The sequence below is a fragment of the Cervus elaphus genome, chromosome 1 (genome assembly GCF_910594005.1).
Source record: "Cervus elaphus chromosome 1, mCerEla1.1, whole genome shotgun sequence".
In the NCBI taxonomy this organism is placed as follows: domain Eukaryota; kingdom Metazoa; phylum Chordata; class Mammalia; order Artiodactyla; family Cervidae; genus Cervus; species Cervus elaphus.
The window spans coordinates 12,258,978-12,280,572 of NC_057815.1; the positions used below are offsets into that span (position 1 = coordinate 12,258,978).

General features: G+C 44.1%; 1 protein-coding gene across 1 annotated transcript in view; it reads left to right on the forward strand.

Moving 5' to 3' along the window:
* The window catches only part of LOC122681675 (poly(A)-specific ribonuclease PARN-like), a 108,482-nt gene that overhangs the window by 15,172 nt on the left and 71,715 nt on the right, over positions 1-21,595 (forward strand). The window contains exon 3 of the mRNA XM_043884041.1: positions 1,952-2,002. Coding sequence (XP_043739976.1) covers positions 1,952-2,002 — 51 coding nt within the window. The remainder of the gene's footprint in view (positions 1-1,951; positions 2,003-21,595) is intronic.

A 21,595-nucleotide genomic window follows, 5' to 3' on the forward strand; every position in this document is an offset into this window, starting at 1 on the left:
GGGAGTTGGTGGTGGACAGGAAGCCTGACGTGCTGCAGTCCATGGGGTCCAAAGAGTCGGACACGACTGAGTGACTGAACTAGGATCTTAAAGCTACGCAATGAATCATAGCATTTAGGCAAAATGCCTCCTTTTTATCCCTTAATATCTGTTACTGGATTGAAAGTATTTTATGTTTTAGTTTCGTGCCTGTTCTATCTGTGATTTTCTTACAGAGTTGTTTCTCTTGTGGGATTTGTGACTGTTTTTCTCCCTTGAGTGGTGTATCTTTATTACACCCTATATGCTCTGTGCCCTCTGGAGCGTCTCAACCTGTTTGATTCACAGCATGTACTTTGTCTTCCAAATAGAGTGGAATTCCTCTGCCAGTGGTGACCACCCCTGTCTCTGTCCTTGATCCCTTTCTGCCCTCTGTGTGTGTGCCCCGCCGTCACCTGGGGCGCTGATGGGGTGGAGGGGGAGTGTGTGCTCTCAGCTCACTGCCTTTAACCTGGACGTGACGCGTTGTGCCTCACAGTGCCTGTTTTATTTACACTTTTGTGTGGAATCCACAAAGGGTGTTCTCTATCAGATATTTGAGACTTCTCTTGTTTAGTTATGTGCCATATGTACTTTAAATGCACATGAACACACTATAGAATCTAAGAAGTCTCAGTGGGACAGCTGAATTAATAGGTTTTTTATTTTTGGCTTTAGATTTGTTAGTCTTGGTCTGTGTATTGATGTGAGAATTGGATGGTAAAGAAAGGTGGATGGTAAAGAAGGATGAGCGCCGAAGAGTTGATGCTTTTTGAACTGTGGTGCTGGTGAATACTCTGGAGAGTCCCTTGGACTGCAAGGAGGTCAAACCAGTCAATCATCAAGGAAATCAATCCTGAATATTCATTGGAAGGACTGATGCTGAAGCTCCAATACTTTGGCCACCTGATGCGAAGAGCCCGCTTATTGGAAAAGACCCTGATGCTGGGAAAGATTGAAGGCGGGAGGAGAAGGGGACGACAGAGGATGAGATGGTTGGATGGCATCACTGACTCGATGGACATGAGTTTGACCAAGCTCCGGGAGATAGAGGACAGGGAAGCCTGGTGTGCTGCTGTCTGTGGGGTCGAAAAGAGTCAGACAGGACTTGACCAGTGAACAACAAACACCCATTTCATAACGTCTTCCCCACCTTGAGTCACACGACTTAGAGAAGTGATAGTTGTATCTGTATCAGACATTTCATTCGGGGCAGGATACTGAAGTGGGTTGCCGTTTCCTTTACGGGATTTTCCTAGCCCAGAATGAAATCCACGTCTCCTGCATTGGCAGGTGGCTTCTTTACCACTGAGCCACCAGGGAAGCCCATATAGGGGGTTAGGTGAAGTAAAACATAAAAGATGAAAATAACACATGAGGGTAAAAACAGGTTTTTAAAATAAAAATTCTTTTTTCCCCCTTTGCAGAAGGCATATGTGTGCTTAGCGTTAGCAGTGGTTTGAGTTTCCCTGGTGGCTCAGCTGGTATAGAATCCGCCTGCAATGCAGGAGACCCTGGTTCCATTCCTTGGTTGGAAAGATCCCCTGGAGGAGGGAGTGGCCCCCCACTCCAGTATTCTTGCCTGGAGAATCCCATGGACAGAGGAACCTGGGGGCTACAGTCTCTGGGGTTGCAAAGAGTTGCCTGAGTGACTAAGCACAGCACAGCAGTGGCTTAAAGTTTTGATTTAAGTTGTGCTGTTGGTGAGAGATGGAGGCACAGATAGCGGCCGGTCTCCTCTTTGTAGATGCACTGTGGAAACTGTGGCAGAAATTGCTACTTTGTTGGTACTGTGTATGATGATTTATACAGTGATAGTATTTCAAATTAAAAGTGCACAAATAGGAAAGATTAGTGTAAAAGTGTAAAATTTAATGGAATATTAAAAGAGTAAAGACATTTTAATGTAACTTTCTTTGTCTTTATTTTCAAGAATTCAGAAGGAACTTGCAGAAATTACGTTGGGCCCACCCCCCAACTGTAGGTAAGTACTTAATGGATTTTTATTTGTATCTTTTGCAGAAGGTGTAATCGAACTGTTGCTGTGATGTCTCAACTATTGTTGTTGGAGCCTGATTAATTAGCGAAAACATGGTTCTGTTTTGGACTTAAGTGACTGTGAAGACAGTGGTTGTGGTGGTCTCCATGCAGAAATGGAATCTTCATGAATCTGTTTGTAATGGTAGATGGAGTTGCCAAAAAAAGAGTAATGCAATAACAGTAAGATAATGGAATTATAGGGTAACACATACAATGATCTTTTAGTGGAAGAGGTGTTGGAGTTTTAAATGATTTCTTTCATGATAGAGTAATACTGTGGCTAAAATATTTGCTGTTTGATAATTTATTTAGTTGTTATCTTGCTGAAAATTGATTTTTAGAAGTGCTGGAACATTAAACAGTGTTTCTTCATGGTTTACATTATTTCTTATAGTCCTAGGTTGTGGTGATTGGAGGCGGTGAGGTTAAGTTTGAAACACTCTCTCCATTATGACCACATACCCTCAATCTGGTCTGAGTTTACTGATGGGAAGTTAAAGTGCTTGCTTGGAGTTGATTAATGATATATGTAGAGTAGAAGGAGGGAAGTTAGCTTCTGCTGTATCTTGGATCTGGTACAGTAGTCGGAAGATGGCTGTTTGACTCCTTGAAGAAGTTTGTGTTTTGATGTCAGTTCAGTGTTGGAACCAAGCCACTGCGGAGTTGTGTAGTTTAAATGGTAGCGCTGTGCGTCAGAGGCGAGAGGACGCGCTTCAGTATTGAGTACATTGTTGGTGTGATTTCTGATTTAACTGAGCTTGTTTTAATATGAAAGCAAAGATAACAGCTCTAGGTATTAATGGAAGTGAAAAACCTGTAGGTGGCTAAATGGCTAATTGACAGCCATTTTTGTGTAGGAAAGATTCTAATAAGACTTAATGTTTGTAGTGAATTTATTGTAGTTCTTTACACGGGAGTCACATTTATAAACTTGTAGTAATAATGTTCGAAGAATATTTCACTCAACTAGAACAAATCACTTCTTGGTTAGGAGAAGCTGTTGGGTAGTCAGGTGTTTTTGTCACACTTAGGCTGTGTTACCTTAGAGCTGTTTCAGACGTCACATCTTTGTTTAAGCTTTGGTGGCCAATTCGTGTAAATGGATTGATTTGTGGAAAAACTTCAGTTTGAATTAAACTCTCTTGTTTCGTAGGGTAGTATTTGTTTTAATGTTTGAATCTTTTTTTTTTTTAATAAACTGTGTTTACCACATATATTATTCCTGTTACCTTTCTTTACAAACAACTGAAATGGTACAATATATGAACTTAGTTTATATACTTTGAAAACTTTGTTTAAACTTTGAAAACAGATTATTGGCAAAATAAATTAATTGCTTTGTTTTAATGAGCTTGTTTAGGGCTCCTTTTTGATGAATGTAATCCCTGTATAATATGTGATGATTAGAGTTTGCAGTTTTGCTATCAGATATATTATTTCCTGGTGCATTACTCTAATTTAGTTTTGACTTATTACAGATAATAATTTAACTTAGATTAAACCAATATATTATAAATGTGCATGGAAACTGAAAATTCTGAGGAAGAAAATTACATGATGTTTATTCCTTAAATAAACTAAAATGGTTAAATCATAGTTCTGTTTAATGTAAAAAAGAAATGTTTTAACTATGGAAATTTGGGGGTTTACTTTTTCATTGAGCCTTAGTTAAAGTGTACTGGTTGTGCAAGCAAAATATTTCTAATAGTTTTTCATTAAAAAAATGTAGATGTCACATATAATTAGCTCCTCAGTTTCAAGAAAGAAACCTACTCAGTTGTATTTTTTCCCCCCAGTTTTATTGAGATACTGACATATAACATTGCAGAAAGATAGCTTGTTCGGTGGATTTGCTGGCTTATGGAAACTTCCACTGTAATCCTTTTAACCATGTGAAGATTGGATAGCTCACATTGCTTCAGAACAAGGCCTACAGGTGCAGCTTCTTTGATCCCTAGATAGCTGATGGACTGATCAGGCAGGGACGAAGGTCGTGCCCACCTTCATGTTCGTGGCTCCCCTGTTGCATAGGGTCTTCTTTGCTGCGCTGGTGTAAGTGGGGGTTCCTGCCGCCCCCTGCGGGCCCTGCCCCTCACGTCAACACCCGCTGCGGGCCCTGCCCCTCACGTCGACGGCCATGTGGGCCCTGCCCCTCACGTCGATGCTCACCGCGAGCCCTGCCCCTCACGTCGATGGCCATGCGCTTGCTAAGGGGTTTACCGTAGGCCTTGGATTTTCTGTGGGTGTGTCGGGTTAGAGATGGGACCTCGGAACTTGAGTGCATCTCTTTTAAGATGCCCGCTAAGCGACTCTTGGGTTCATATTACAGGGACAAGCATGTGTTTGTCTTCTACTGTAGTATTGTTGAAGGTCTCCCCTGCCCCCCCCCCCCAGGTTTTCAACAGACTTAAATCTTTTAAGAGTATGCGCAAAATATTTTGATGATCAGTTAAATTATTTCTTTGTATAGGTAATATCTGCCTATACAGTTTCTAGGTATCTTTTCACTTTTTTGGGTCATTGTTGTCTTTGAGGTAAAAGTGCAGTAATCTTTTTTTCTTTTTAGGCTGGATTAAGTTAATTCTTTTATAACATTAGAATTAATATTTAAAACCAAAACTTTATGATTTATCTAAGAAAAAAGTTTCTATTCCCAGAATGGTAGGGTCTGTGGGATCATAGGCATAGGAAAGTGCACATGATCTGGGTGGGATTCGGTTATATACATCGAGTATTCTCTGTGGATAGTAGAGGTGCTTTGCTGAGTCTCGGTGTGCGGTGAGAACGTAACTGGCCCGTGGCGTTTGAAGGGCTCTCTCCGAGGCCTCTGCAGGGGCCCGCGTGTCGGTCCCGCTCTGAGCTGGAGGTGCTGCCAGTGGCCGCAGCTGCTCACTGCCTCAGTGACCTGCACGCCAGCTTAGCTTCTAGACGACTATGCTGCGGCTTTGGGGACTCCGCAGAGCCGTCAAAAATGCAGACTCAAAATCTGTAAATGTGCTGGTGTGCTCATTCCTATTTCCTCAATGTCAGTGGGAAACTGGCAGCTAGCTGGAAAAATTTCTGAATTAAGATACAAGTTTCTGTCATCCTGAGGATAACCTGTGTCTCTGATTGCACAGAAGCTAGATTCAAATTCTGTTATGGTCTGATACTGCCCAAATTTATATTAGCTTTATAAGCATGGAAATGACAGAGATCCTTGCTACTTTTTAAAAGTAGAGACTGTGGTAAAATGATTTGCTTGGATTTTGATTTTTGATTTACTATTTGAGCAAATGAAAGGAGAAAATACTTAAGAGGATGTAGTTCAGTTATATTAGCAGTTTTTACTTTTATTGCTATGTTTCAATTATCTACTCGTTGAACACAGACTCTGCTTTATTTTTTAATTGTAACAGCTTTATTGAGATGTAATTTGAAGTGTAAATTTCAGTGACTTTTAGTGTCTTCACTGCTTTATATCTGTCATAATCAATTTTGCATTCAGATCACCCCAAAAGATACACCATACCTTTTAGCAATCCTTTCCCATTTCCTCCCAATTTCACAACCATACAGCCCTGGGCAACCATCGGTCTACTTTTGTCTCTATAGATTTGCCTTCAGGACATTTTGTACAAATGGAATCATACAATATGTAGTCTTTTGTGACTGGCTTCTTTCATGAAGCATAATGTTTGCAAGATTCATCCATGTTGTAGCATTCATCAGTACTTTATTTTTGTCTCTGAATAATATTCCATTGTGTGGCTATAGTACATCCTATTTATCTGTTCATCAGCTGATGGAAGTTTGGGTTGTTTCCACTTTGTGGTTATTGTGAATAATGCAGCCATGAACATTTGTGTACAAGGTTTTGTGTGGACATTTGTTTTCATTTCTCTTGGGTATAGATAGACCTAGGAGTAGAATTGCTGGGTCAAACACTAACTGTGTTTAACCTTTTGGGGAACTGCCGGACTATATTCCAGAGTGGCTGCACCATTTTACCTTCCTGACATCAGTGTATCAGAGTTCCAGTTTCTCCACTGCCTTAGCAACTGTTATTGTCTGTCTTTTAATGATGGCCCTCCTTGTCGGTGTGAAGTACTGTGTCACTGTGGTCTGGATATTTCTTACCCTGCTGTATAACAATCTTGATGACTATCTTTTCATATGCTTATTGGACATTTTTGTATCTTGTTTAGAGAAATGTCTATTCAAATTCTTTGACAGTTTTTAAGTTGTTTTGTCTTTTTTGTTGTTGAGTTGTAAGTACTATTTATTTATTTTGACTACAAGTCCCATATCAGATATATGGTTTGCAAATATTTTCTTTCATTCTGTGGATAGTGTTTTCACTTTCTTGATAGTTCCTTTTAAAGCATAAAAGTTTTAAATTTTGATGAAGTCCAGTTTATCTATTTTTTTGTTACTTTACACACTTGCTGTTATTTCTGCAAAACCATTGCCTATTCCAAGATTAAGAAGATTTTTGCCTACATTTTTCTAATAAGACTTTTTTAGTTTTAGCTTTTATATTTTGGTGTCTGATCCATTTAGTATATGGTGTGAGCTACAGGTCCAACTTCATGCTTTTCTTGTAGATACCCAGTTATCTCAGCACCACTGCTACAAAGACCCTTTTCCCCAGTGAATTATCTTCATATCCTGTTGAAAAATCAATAGATCATAAATGTGAAGGTCTATTTCTGAACTCTCAGTATTATTCCATTGATCTATGTCTGTTGTTAGGCCAGTACCACAGTCTTGATTTTTGTTGTTGAGTCACTAAGTCGTGTGTGACTCATTGCAACCCCATGGACTATAGCCCACCAGGCTCCTCTGTCCATGGGATTTCCCAGGCAGGGATACTGGAGTGGGCTGCCATTTCCATGCCCAGGGGGTCTTCCCAACCCAGAGATGGAACTCGTGTCTCCTGCATTGGCAGGAGATGCTTTACCACTGAGCCCCCTGGAGCTCTGTGGTAAGTTTTGAGTCAGAAACTTTGGTGTGTAAGTCCTGTAACTGATTCACTTTTCACTGTTCTAACTCATTAGTTAAGGCATCATCGGAATGGATGAGACTGGGACTGGGCGTACGCCTTACCACTGTTTCCTCCTCCTGTTGTTGAGAGCCACTGACCAGAGGAGGGTCTGTTTGCCAGACCCTAGTAACTGAGACAGTGTGTGGGGAAAAAGTGTGTGAGTTAATGCTTTCCAAACTGTATCATAGAACAGGAAGGCATTGAGATAGAAACTAGGGATTGTGTCTGTATAGGTGTGATTTCTACAGAGAGCCAACAATGTAAAAATCTGTTGTCGTTAATTATTTTCCTTTTATTGGCCATTATAATAATATTTGTGCAGCATTTTGTAGCTTTTAAAGGATTTTTATGTATGATGCAGTTTAGTCTTTTTCTGTGAGACTCCTGGAATTAAGTAACTTGCTCAGGATTGCATGACTAGAAATGGTTGATTTGCATTTAAACCCAGGTTTTCTGATCATTCATCCTTTATTTTTCCAAATGTGTGAGTAGATAGAGAAATACGTTAAACATTACATTTGTGGCTAGGTACATGTGGTTTAGTTAAGGAGAAAAAAAAAAGAAAAAATCAACATGCAAGGCAATCCAATATATTGTAGGTACTATGCTTGATTTAAATTTCTGAATTCCATGAAACAATAGTTAGTTGGAACACTCTGAAAAGTAATTATTTGAGTAGTGTGATTTCTGTGACACTTTTCTGTCGTGTGTGTGTTTGTATGGGTGTATATGTTCGTGTTATGTTGTTACTGGCACTGAGCCAGGTAAAGGATATTTTTTTACATTTGGCAGTTTGCAGTTCCATGTCTGCACTTTTAATGCCAAATTGTTTTTCCCTGTTCCTCAGCCTGATTCTCCGTCATGTTCCCCTACACCTCAGTATTCACTGAGGGCTTCCTGTGTTAGATCTGTGGTAGGAAAAGTGTAGGTTGCAAGAAGGTAATCAGATGTAGTTCCTAATCCTGTAGATACGGTTAAAACTAACTGAGAGAGAAAACATAAAATGCTTTAGGACCAAGACCAGGGAAATGATGGTGCTGTTGGCAGAGACTGCCGGTATCTGTAGACTGCGGGTCTTAAAAGGGATCTGCTTCCCTCTTTACCCTGTGACCCTAAAGCCGATGGCCTTGTGTATTCTTCAGCATTAGTAATTAGCTGCCTTTTTTTTCATTTATTTTTATTAGTTGGAGGCTAATTACAATATTGTTGTGGTTTTTGCCATACATTGACATGAATCAGCCATGGATTTTCATGTGTTCCCCATCCTGATAATTAGCTGCATTTTGTAGAAACCTGACCTCTGGTTCTGTTTTATTTTCTTACTCTTTTTCTCCACCGTGTGTCTTCTCAACACTTTGTACTCTTATACTGTGTAAGTTTTTTTCAAAGCCACCTCAGTCTTTGGAGCAAGGCAGATTATTAGTAAATAAACACTGGATAACTGAAAGGTGATGTGAACACCTTTTTGTTAGCAGAATGCTGGAGTGCCTCTTCTGAGGAGTCAGTCGTGTCCAACTCTTTGTGACCCCGTGGGCTGTAGGCCGCCAAGCTCCTCTGTCCATGGGATTCTCCAGGCAGGAATACTGGAGTGGGTTACCATGCCCTCCTCCAGGGGATCTTCCCAACCCAGGGATCGAACCCAGGTCTCCCACATAGCAGGCGGATTCTTTACTGTCTGAGCCACCAGGGAAGTCCAGGGAAGCAGAATGCTGGAGTGCCTCTTATGAGGAGTCATTAACATTGACAAAATTTAAGTATATGTTGAGGCCCTGTGATGCTGAATTTTTCATATGCATGTCTCCTTTCTTCAGTAGAGATAATAGAAGCATATTTTTCATTCACTCCTTTGAGTTCTGGACTCCATGGCTGCAGTGTTGCGTGGTTTTGCATAGACTCTCCGAGGACAAAAGTCTTTGCTGACATCTGGGTTGCTGGAAGTGCAACCCTGGAGCGCGTGCGGGGGCCTGGGCCGGGGGCCGAGGGGGCATGGACGGCGCTGCAGCCCTGGGGAGCATGGTCGGCCCGGACCTTCCCCTGGCAGAGCTGTGTCGGGAGCCTCACGCCTGTTTGTATTCTTGCTTCTGTACCTTCTTTGACATTCGTGGTGTGCGCTTTCATTACCACGGACAGTGCACGTGTGCTTCTCTTTTTGCTTCACCTCAAAGCTGACTTTTCACCGGACACAGCCAACACCGCCGCGAGGGGCCCTTGCTGCAGACATCGTGGTCCAGGCGCAGTCGTTTGCTGCCAGCACCTTTACTTTAAAACTGAACTTGGGGAAGACGTCACTGTCTCAATAAGACCCTGGAGAGATTCCTTCCTTTCTTACTCCAAGATGTTACTTCTTAGCATCTGCCTTTAACCATAGATTTTTAAAGTATTTATTTCATAATAAGGGAAAATGTTGAGTGATAGAGTTTTGTACCCATTATTTGTGACTTCTGATTTTCTTTTTATTTTTTTCTAATCTTTGCTGCTTTAAGAACAGTATAAGAATGTCTGAAAAAAACATGCATTAACTGATCACAAAGGGATTATACTTTATAACAGCAATAGAACATTTTATCATTTATTTTAGTTTGCCTGGTTTTATAACTGGTTATTATTTCAGATTTATTACTTAAGTACTTTTGATAGAAAGTGTCATGTTACTGTCTAGCAGGTAATATTTTAGTTCACATAGCTGTTCTGTCTTTAAGATGTCCTGAAAGCTATTCTTTAGTGTGCCCAAAGCATTTTCTTTACAGTGATTATTACTGTTCATTGGCTTCAATATCTTTTATCAACTAAGCATTATTGCAAATAGCAAGTCAAGCAATATTTATTAGCATTTTTTATTTTAAGAGCAGTGTAAGTTTTGATTTTTTAAATTTAATGTTACCACCGTTAGCTTTCTGACTATGCTTTTTGTAAATGTTCATTTAGAACTGTTTACTTAGAATGTCTGTGTATTTTAAGTTAGGGACTTAATAGGATCCTTTAAAGGTATAACGAATTCCATACTTGGGTGAAGTGAAGTGAAGTGAAGTGAAAGTCGCTCAGTTGTATCCACCTCTTTGCGACCCCATGGACCATACAGTCCATGGAGTTCTCCAGGCCAGAATACTGGAGTGGGTAGCCTTTCCCTTCTCCAGGGGACCTTCCCAACCCAGGGATCAAACTGGGGTCTTCCTGCATTCCTGGCAGATTCTTTACCAACTGAGCCGTCAGGGAAGCCCTTATTTGGGTAGAAGCAGCATATTATTCTGGTGGCTCAGCCGTTAGAGCATCTGCCTGTAATGCAGGAGACGCAGGAAACATGGGTTTGATCCCTGGGTCAGGAAGAGCCCCGGAGGAGGAAATGGCAAACTCATTCCAGTATTTTTGCCTGGAGAATACCACGGACAGCGAGCTTGCCAGCCTACAGTCCGTGAGGTCACAAAGAGTCAGACACGACTGAAGCAACCGAGCCCACACGTGCACCGACTCGCTTCTCCCTCTCTGCACGTGAAGAGGAGGCCTGGTGGTGATTCCGAACCTTCCGGGGCAGAGGTGGGCCCTGGTGCCCGGGCCAAGTCCCTGGCTTGCTTCCACCCTCGAGGGGTCCAGCCCCCTGCCTCCCTCAGCCCCCTGCTCTCAGGTCTCCCGATGGTATGACTCCTTTGTCTGACCTGCCCAGTTGGGTGAGAGTTCTTTCTTTAATCTCTGTACTTCAGATCTTGGCACTCATCTGACGTTTGGTGGACCGCGAGGGCACGGATACACTTGCTGTCCTGGGAAGCTGGCATCTCTGGATGCTGCCAGTGTTTGCGGCGGTGTGCCGAGGCCTGTCATTCAGCAGCGTTGTCCCATGAGGGAGGCAGTGGTTGTGAATGGTGTTATAGGTGGGAAGACAGGCTCAGACAGGTGAGCCCACTTGTTCAAGGTTGCAGAGCCGACGGCGCAGAACTGGGATTTCAGGCTTTGGAGCCCAGGTGATTGGAGCCTCTGCCGCGCTGCCTGCCTTTTGCGGAGTGGACACAGGAGAGCGGTCTAGAATGGCGCTGACCCGCAGGACTTCCTGGTAGGACGGAAGTGGTCTGCATCTGGCATCCTGCGCAGTAGCTGCTTAGCACTCGAAAGATAGCTAATCTGAGTAAATTAATTTATAATTTGACTAAAATTTAATTTAAATTTAGGTGACCATATGTGACTAGGAGCTACTGTGTCCCATAGTACAGACTTAGAAAAATGAACATTTCTCAAGCTTAAATTTATGCTTTAACGTCAGGTGAGACTAAGCTAGCAGGTGATTTTGAGTTTTTAAGGGGTACTTACAGTTATGCATTTGTCTTTCCCCACCCTTCCTACCAACCACCGTTATTTTCTAAGAGCCAGCGACCGCTAACGTATTTTTTAGAGCATCACACAAAATGCCCTTAATTATGTAAAAGACCCATATAAATGTTAATATTATATAGTATGGTTAAAGGTGTTTCATTTCTTTTTAACAAAGTGAAAGTGGCATTGAAAGCATTGTTTTTATGGACTCAGGATTTTGAAACGGGAAAGCGTGTGGTCTGGCCTCCCTCCAACCAGAGAGAAGCCCGCGCGTGGACAGGGACACGCAGTTTCATGACGAAGCCCAGGCCAGCATTCAGTTCTGAGAGTCGATGTGTCGCTGATTTCATCGACAGAATGGATGTGTTTTATACACTTAGGAAATGTAGATACCGTTAATATAAACAAGGAAGATTGGAAGTCTTCTCTGAGATCAGAAAGGACATTGGAAAGGAACTGGAGTTACCTTGTCTGGGGGAGTGAGGGGGCACCATGGCTGTGTTTAACTGTTTTCAGAGCCAGAAAACGGAAGAGAGATTCACCTTACTCCATGGGATGTCAGGGTGTAGAACTAGCACTGCCGTATTAAATTAGAAGGAAACCATTGCCTTCTTGATACAAAGTCTTCGTCTTCGTCCAGAGCTGTCCAGAGAAATAATGGACAACTCGGGAGGTAGGTAGTGTGTGCCCCTTCTCTGGAGGAATTAAAAATGACTCTGTTTGCTTATTTCAGAGGAGTGTTCAGGTCTCAGCTGCATGGTCGTGCTGGTGGACGTGTTTCCCGGCCGCTGGACTCGGCTTCGTCTTCTCCTCTGTGGGTTGCGAGTCAGTTTCTCTCTCTCTCCTTTGCCTTCTTGGAGCCTGTGGTTCATAATTTGTATAGTTTATTGGCCTAGCTGGTTTATTTAAAACAGATAGTTTATTTGTTGTAAGTTCTGTATATGAATTAGTAAATGAGGCTTTTATTTGTCTATTTATAACTTTCAAATTTATAAGAAAAGGATGATACATGAAGAATATTTGTGTAGCAGACCTATTCCATTAATTACATGAATTAAATGGGAAATTAATAATTTCCTGTGTCAATCTAAGGTGAAAATACACCATTTAAGAACCATGGAGTATGGATTATAGATAGTATTTGCAATAATGTATAAAATGTTTTAAGTAATAAATTCAGGGTAGCCTCCCCAAATATGCAAATATGGGTGTGGTGACTGTCTAAACAAGTGGTAGCTGTCTAATTGATTCTTTCTCCTTTTTCAAATTACATACAAGCCAGATGTGTCTAACTTTAAAGCAAGGAGAAATCGTTGAACAGTTCTTCCCGGTTTTGAGCTTGCCAGAGGTGTGTGTGGGTGGACTGGTCACTGACAGAGAAGTAAAGCTGTGTGTGGTTTCTGACGTCATCACTCTCCATTCTCAGAATCTTCTGTCACTCCCCTGTCTGCCATCGTTTTAGGAAGTAGGGGTTTGCCTGGAGACATGACCAGATTTCGTGTAGCTTTGTAATCAGTCAACTGGGGACTCCTGACAGTGGATTTTGGAGATGGTAAACTTAGGTTGAGCAGGTTTTTACTCTTCTGTGTGGAAGGTAGTCAGAGATGGATGTTCAGTTGGACACATAGATGTAAGTGCACCCAGTGACCTTCCGTTCCTCCGTGGTCAGAGCCCATGAGCTGGGAGGTCCAGCTGGGGAGTTTTGACTAGTCTACAAAGCAGAGATTGAATCTGAGTCAGCACGCTTGCCTAGGTAGGAGATCAGGCAGGCTCACATGGATGTTTGTGTGCTTGCAACATTCACTTCATAGGTGGGCGTAGTCAAGGACTGGCATGTTGCTGCCCTGTGGTCTGCTGGAGGCTTGGGAAAGAGGGGGTCTCCTCACACCCTGATCCCTGCAGCTTCAGATAAGTGCTTATTGACATGCACATTGCCGTGTTGTTAAAGAGTAAGAGTTTGTCACAGGGATAAGAATAACCTTCATGTTTGATAAAGCACCCGGCCAGAGATTAACAGGCAAGCCTTTGAATAGGCCCAGAATGGTATCGGTGCCTAGAAACAGCAAAATAAAATTATGTTCCTGAATAAGAGTGTGTAAGGTGCTGTTGTATTCCAAAAATAGCTGTTATTAGGTTAAGTGAGTAATAGAATAAGCTGAGTAGGGTGTATTTTGAAATTAACAGTCGTTTGAGTGCCAAGTTGCTCAGTTGTCTCCGACTCTTTGCCGCCCGGTGGACTGCAGCCCGCCAGGCTCGTCTGTCCACGGGATTCTCCAGGCAAGCATCCTGGAGAGGGTTGCCGAGCCTCCCCCAGGAATAGTCGTTTAACGCCAAACAGATGTTTTCTAAGAGCCCGTTGTGTGGTCAGCACCGTGCTGGGGCTGCAGTTCGTCCCAACAAGACGCAGGGGTGTGCAGCCCGTGTGGCGCTCGCGCGTTGCTGCGAAGGCAGCCAGGGACGTCGCTGCAGAAGTCCAGGCCTGCTCGGGAGGGGGCAGTGGGCAGATGAGCCGCGCGCGGGGCGGGGCTCAGTGTGGGGCCTGCCTGTCCTCTGGGCTCGGAAGGCCTTTCTGAGGAGGTGGCGTCTAAACCCAGGACGGGAGGGGACGCGGTGTGAGTTCCCGAGGTGAGCAGGCCCCTGGCCGCGGTGCTGTCGCAGAGGTGCCGCTCTGCCTTTGGGGGAGCGGGCGGGGGTCCCCGGGCGCTGAGGAGCCTGCCTGGGATGGGGGGGCCCAAGGTGCGAGTGCAAAGTGAGGCTGGCGAGTTGAGCCGGGTTGGTTCTCATGAGGCTTCTGGGCTGGAGGCCGGCTGCTCATCGCTGGGGAGGCAGGACGGCGTTCTGGACGGGCTGGACTGGGCCGCTTCTTGCAGGAGAAGTGGCGGACTTGGGGGGTGATGGCAGAGGCGGGGATGTGGGAGGCATCGGTTTGGGATTGAGTCTGTTGGGGAGAGGGAGGCACCTGTTCCTGGGAGGACGGTGGAGGGAGCGGGCTCGGAGGCTTCTTCTGGCCTTGCTAACTGGGAGCGGCTTAGCACTTCCAGGTGGAGACGTCAGACAGGCGGCCAGACATGAGGTGGAGTCCGCGGAGAGCTGGAAATACCAGTTCAAAGTTGTCATCGTAAAGATATTTAAATCCATGGAAGTGGAGGCCTCTGTGTATGGCAAGGGTGTGGGGAAAGAAGGGGACCCAAGGCCAGGCCGTCTGGAACCACGGGTGTGGAGTCGGGAGCTGGCCCGCAGGGAGCCGGGTGCAGGGGGAGGTGTGTCAGGCCGGGGCAGGGCGGGCTCAGTTCCTGGTGGTCCTGGGGGCTTCCCAGTGGTCAGGATGCCACGTCCATTGCCAGGGGCACGGCTTTGGTCCTCGGTCCTGGAACTAGGATCCTACAGGTGACTCAGCCATAAGGAAAAAATTAAATTGATGATGAATGAAAATTTTAAGTGAATGAAAAGTGGAGTAACACTGGGCTTCCCTGATGGCTCAGAGGTAAAGAACCCTCCTGCCAGTGCGGGAGACACAGGAGACACAGGTTCGACCGCTGGGTCGACAGGATCCCCTGCAGAAGAAAATGGTAACCCACTCCAGTATTTTTGCCTGGAAAATTCCATGGACAGAGGAGCCTGGTGGGCTGCAGTCCATGGGATCACAGAAGAGTCTGACAGGACTTAGTGACTAAATAGCAACAATGAAAATTGTAATTACTTTTCCCACCAGGAAAGTAATAAGGGAATAAAGACTATCAAGTTGCATTGAGATTTCCAGAGGAATTCTTTTATAATTTTCCAAGATGATTCGCATCACCTTTTCACGCAGAGTCCATAATTGGGCTCAAGAAGGCATGCCTTTTCCCTTTGGGGGTGCAAGGTCCTGCCCATCTGAACGCTGGCCGGTCAGGCTCAGGGACCATTTAATTAGGAAGCCATTGCTGGCGGCCTCTGAGTCTGCATGTGGCTGGCGCCCATGCTCTGGGAGCACAGAGGGAGCGTGGTCAGCACGCCCTGGCCCTCGCTTCCGTCGCCGAGAAAGAGCCGTCAGGGCTGCTGTCCGAGGGGATCGGCACGGGCGGCTCCTGGAGCGCGGGTGGCGGAGCCGGCCTCACGACGCTTCCTGTGGGTGTGCGCTGGCCTGGCCGGTGGCCGCCGCTGCCTGCGCCCGGGTGAGCAGGACAGCCGTTCCCGCCCCGGCGCCCGGCGCGGCCTTTTCCCACGTCTTCTCCCTGGACCTCGGGGCCTCGCTCAGATGTCCCTTCGTTCGCTGACTCTCCGCCCTCCGCACGCCCGCAGCACGCGCTGCGTCCGGTCAGAGAGGCATGCTGCGCAGCCCTTTCTGCCGCAGGGACTGCCTGGGTTTATAGAGTCGTCCTCTCGGTGCAGTTACGTGGCTTCCCTCGGTTCCCTTACCTGTAAAACGCCATGAGTCTGGGAGGATTGTGTGAGTTGTGTGTGTAAAGGACTCAAGAGTAGGACCCGGCTCATAGGGCTCAGGAGTTGTTAGCTGTTGTGCAGTTATCATTATTTATAAGGGTTTTATGCATTTACTGTCCTCATTTGTTTTGAGGATGGTGAAGGCTTATGACATGTAATTCACTATCTTCTCAACATGGTATACTGTGTGTAAGAGACACTCAATATTTTTTGCAGTAGTAAATTATTAAGGCAGAGAACTGAATGTGTTGTTTTTGTCTAGAATACTAGGCATACACACGGATGTCTTATGTGTGACCCTGAATACTTGGTGGTCAGTATCTCTTCCATGCAGTGCAGTTAATAAACAGAATTTAATGCATTTGTTAAAAATATATATATATACATACACACAATTTTTATAATATGAACCTGAGCTTGGTTTTAAGCACTCATACAGGTTCCTGTGAGGAGAGGGGAAATCTTTTTTTAAGATAAAAATTTTTCAGTGTTTTCCAGTTTGTTTTTTCTCATGATAAGCTCAGCAGCCGTGTCTGTATGACTAAATTCGGTGTACACAGGCAGCTTGGCATTTTAATCACCTCATCTCCACGGGGTCAGTGCACTGGGGATGTGGAATTCTTCACTTTCAGAGATTAGAATCTTAATTGTTGAAATAAGACCGACTCACTTGAAATAGAGAAAAATATCAAATGGTATACAAAGGAAGTGTGATGTTATTAAAATAGTAAGATAATTCATCTAGCAGTCTTGTTTGTTGTTCACCAAAAGCCTTTTGAGCATCTCTTTCTCACTGGATTCAGAACCTCTGAATTTTAGCCCAAGATCTGCCACTGAGAAGTTGAACAAGTTCTTTGTCTTTACTTGGTCTACTTACGCACAGGACGATAAAAAGATCAAATATGATGATGTGTATGAGCGCTCTTAGAACACTGAAGCATTGTGCAAATATGAAGAGTTGTATAGTGTTAAATTGTCAGAGGCAGACCATATGTATGGTGACAGTTAAAAGAAATACCAATGACTGTTGGGATAGTCAGGGTGAACCTTAGGGGTGGGTCTGATTGTCCCCAGAAAGCATCAGGGGAGAGACTGTTTTTAAAAGCCAGTACCCTGGTGGGAGGGGACATGGGTAATGGCTGATTCATGTTGATATTTGGTAGAAACCAACATAATACTGTAAAGCAATTAATCTGTCAATTACAAATAAATAAATTTTAAAAAGCCAGCACCTGGAATTGGTGAAGTAGTTGGGAAGAGAAGAGCACGTTGGGAAATTGTCCAGCTGTGTTTCATTGAACATGGAGTGAACTGCCTGACTGAATTCGTTGAGCAACTGGAATAACCTTTCACATTATCAATTTTCTAAAGTGGATTTTGCATTTTCCTCCTCTCCAAAACAGGATATAACGAGTTTAATATTTTCTTATTCGTTTAGGGCCTTCCTCTGCCATGCAGGGGTTGGTGAAGAACTGGAGTCAGGGCCTTCCTCTGCCGTGCAGGGATTGGTGAAGAGCTGGAGTCAGGGCCTTCCTCTGCCATGCAGGGATTGGTGAAGAGCTGGAGTCAGGGCCTTCCTCTGCCGTGCAGGGATTGGTGAAGAGCTGGAGTCAGGGCCTTCCTCTGCCGTGCAGGGATTGGTGAAGAGCTGGAGCCAGGGCCTTCCTCTGCCGTGCAGGGGTTGGTGAAGAGCTGGAGTTAGTGAGGTGTGTTTGGCTTTTACCTCATGCCTTCAAAGGATCTCTGGAGACTATCTTTTACTAAATTGACATATGCACCCTTTTGGAGAGTGTAATCCAGTAGTTTAGTGTATTCATGGACTTGGGCAGCCTCAGCCCTTAGACTACTCCCAGAGTGTTTTCATCACCCACAAGAAACCCGAGTCCCGAGAACCGACATTCCCAATCCTCCCGCCGCCAGGCCTGGCAACCACTGACTGACTTTGTCTGTGGCTTCTCTGCCTCGGACATTTCACCCACATGGGATCCTACAAGGTGTGGCCTTTTGTGTCTGGCTTCTTTCACTGAAAACATTCAGATTTAGAATAAAAAAATGCTAGTCAAATTGATTGAGTGGAGTTGGAAGGAAATTTAAGAGAGCCCGTGAGAGGAGGAAGGTGAACCAGGAGGAAAAAGGACGAGACCAGAGGAAGTCCAGATTCTCTGAAGTGTCTGTGAGCTTGGCACTGGGCTGAGTTACTGGGCGGTAAAGCAGAGGCGGTTCTGAAAGGTGTGCTGACACTTCCTCCCTGGTTGGTGATAATTGGATTTTGAAGAAAGAAGTAATATCCTCTTAATGTGTAGAAGTGCTAAATGAACCCTTTGGAAAGGAGTTGGATAACAGATTATTACTACAGTCAACCTTTGATTAGTATGATTTCAGCTTTTATTCCTCTTTTTTTTTTTCATTTATTTTTATTAGTTGGAGGCTAATTACTTTACAATATTGTAGTGGTTTTTGTCATACATTGACATGAATCAGCCATGGTTTTACATGTATTCCCCATCCCGATCCCCCCTCCCACCTCCCTCTCTACCCGCTCCCTCTGGGTCTTCCCAATGCACCAGGCCCGAGCACTTGTCTCATGCATCCAACCTGGGCTGGTGATCTGTTTCATCCTAGATAATATACATGTTTCGATGCTGTTCTCTCGAAACATCCCACCCTCGTCTTATTCCTCTTTTAAAGTATAATTCCCGCTTCTTCCCAGTTTCCATTTCTTGAGGTATATAGAGTTCTTGCTCCATGATGCCAGCCTTATCCTTGGTTTATATGTGTGTGTGTGTGTGTGTGTGTGTGTGTATAAATTAATGGTAGAGCAACCAGTTAAATTTTTCAAATACTGACTGGGAGAGTAGACATCTCAGTAATTTCCCTTTATACTTTATTGCTTAATATTTAAGGTTAGGATAATTGGCTAAACATCCATATTTTATTAATTGGTGAAAGTGAAAGTCGCTCAGTTGTGTCCAACTCTTTGCTACCCCATCGACTGTAACCCACCAGGCTCCTCTGTCCATGGAATTCTCCAGGCCAGAATACTGGAGTGGGTAGCTGTTCCTTTCTCCAGGGGATCTTCCCAACTCAGGGGTCAGACCCAGAGCTCCTGCATTGCAGGTAGATTCTTTACCAGCTGAGCCAGCAGGGAAGCCCAAGAATATAGAGTGCCCACTCCAGCCTATCCTGTCTCCAGGGAATCTTCCTGACTCAGGAATTGAACCGGGGTCCCCTGCATTGCAAGCAGATTCTTTACTGGCTGAGCCACCAGGGAAGCCCTTATTAATGGATAATTCCCATTTTTCATTTACTTCATTGACAGTCTTATCTCTCCCCATGTCAGTTAACTTAGTGATTCTTACAGGGTTTGATTGTTTGTTTTGTTTTAAAGTTGTGCAAATGCATTAGCCTTTATAACCAAAAAAAATCTTGTCAGGTAAACGGCTAACTTGGGTAATGCTTGAATATGGCAGTGTGTGTAGCTGCATAGCAATATTCTTATTTGACATCAATACTCAGTTCTGATTGTACCATGTTATCCTTAATCAACAGGCATGATCCAGTTACTTTGTTGAGGGAGGAAACCTGTCATTAAATCGTTTTGTTTCTTTGCTGCACAATAGCACTGTTTACGACGCCGTTAGAAATCTGCAAGGCTCACTGTGTCTGCAGTGAAAGATACGGACAAAGCCCGACAGGGTCTTTGGGCATTTCCACCTCTAAGCATTATACATCTGCTCCAGGGCCAAATTAAGCCTTCTGTATTGTTGAGCTGTGATTATTAAAGCTGACTGGATAGCCTTAGTATTTTCTCTGTTTGCCCACATTCACTTTTCATGTAACCTTTATTGATGGAGCATTACTTGGATATATTAAATGAAGATTAGTAATAGTGAAAATTTATTATATTGATTAGTCAAGTTGATGTTAACAGTTAAGATTTAATCTTGTTTAAAATTTATTTTTGTTTAGCTGCCTCTAAAATAAGCTCTATCACTTAAATTTTAACCTCTATGTCTAGCTGCCTGTTCAGCGTTCCATTTGAATATTTCTTAGTTACATCAAAAGAGGAACAGGTCCAAAACTGAACCCCTCTTTTCCAGTCCAAGTCCAGTTCACCCACAGTCTTCATCTCAGTTAACAGCAGCTCACCATTCCAGTTAGCAGAAAACCCTAGAGTCATCCTAGATTTCTCTTCTCTCTCTGTCTGCATTCGTCCTGTCCGCACATTCTTTTAGCCCTGCCTTCAGAATGAACATACCTAGAGTCTAACCACTGCTCCCTTCCTCGTCGTCGGAGCCATCTCCGTCTCTTGCTTGAATCAATTGCCATGATTTCCCACCAGCTCTCCCCACTTCTCTCCTCCCGCGCAGTCTGTTCTTGGTACGAGAGAGCAATCCTTTTAAGGTGGAAGTCAGACGCTCTCCTGCTGGGACTCCCATCACAGGGGCCTGTGAAATGCTAAGTGGTCAGGGCCCACTCCTCTCCCTGACCTCACCGACTCTCGCCTCCTGTGGTCCTTTTGCAGGGGCTCTTTCCTGTCCTTCAGACGGGCCAGGCGTGCGCCCCCCGGGTCTCTGCGAGCCTCTGTCCTTGGCCTGGATGGCTCTTCTTTCAAAAGCTGCCTGACTGGCCCCCTGATCTTCGTTCTTTCTCAGCTGCCGCACGGAGCTGCTCTGACCACGGCCTCAGCTCACCCAGCCTCCTTCACTCTGTCCGACACTGGCGTCTGTGGTGTGACTGTGATCCCTGGTCTCCCATCAGCGTGTTCGCGTCCTGAAGGCCCTGATGGTTTACGTGTTCAGGAAAGTGTATGATGTTGGCAGCAGGACATTACTGGTACCCTAGGAGCCGCCCCTGTTTCCCCTTCCGTCACTCTGCTCCCCAAGTCTGATAGCCTTTAACATTGTTTTTAGTTCATTGGAGGTCGTCTCCCACGAATAAAGGTCAGCTGCCGATGAGAAGTTTCTGCGCAGAGCCTTGCCCCTCAGTGAGGCCGGAGTGACACTTGCTCCACCTTGCCTTTTCCGGTGTCTCCTGAGCAGTCCACAGAGCTGAGACGCCCTTTGCAGCACCAAGATTGTGTTTAGAGTTTATGGAAGTGCGTTTGCAGTCCTCTTTGCTTATGAATGCAAATGTCACAGGGACAGCAGCCTTTGCCACTTTGCTAGATCTCTGTGATTTAGATGAAGATAATTTTATTCTGTTGACAGTGTGGAGCACGTTGCAGGTGAATATCAAGGTTAATTGTCATATTGAAAAGTGAAGCAGTACATTCTACATCTTTCTGTTGAGAAAAATGGAATTGTTACCATTAAAGTGATTTTAGGTTAATAAGTTGGTTAATAAAAGCAATTAAAACCTGATTTTCTTACAACTTGCCATAAGTGCTTTGCTTGAAAATAGTTATCACTGAATGGATCTATAAAAAAGATCAAATGACTGGTGAAATGAAAAAAAGAGAACTGCAAGGAAAACCTTTAATGGACAGTATTTTGATTTGGGCATTTGGTGAACAAAATTATTCTTCATGTGCTGCACAAGATCCAGTAATATGAACAAACAATTTAGTATTATCATTTGTTGAGCACTTATTATGTATTGGTTCTCATGCTTTTTTATGCTTCCAACAGTTTTATAATGGCAGATACTACAATTTCACTTTTCTAAATATGTTTTATTCAACTTCCAAGCCTCAGTTTTCTTATCAGACCTCAAATACTGGGCTCCTTATCCTACATCCTGTTTCCCCTCCCCCAGCTTCTACCTGACTCTTTATTTTGTATTTCCTCT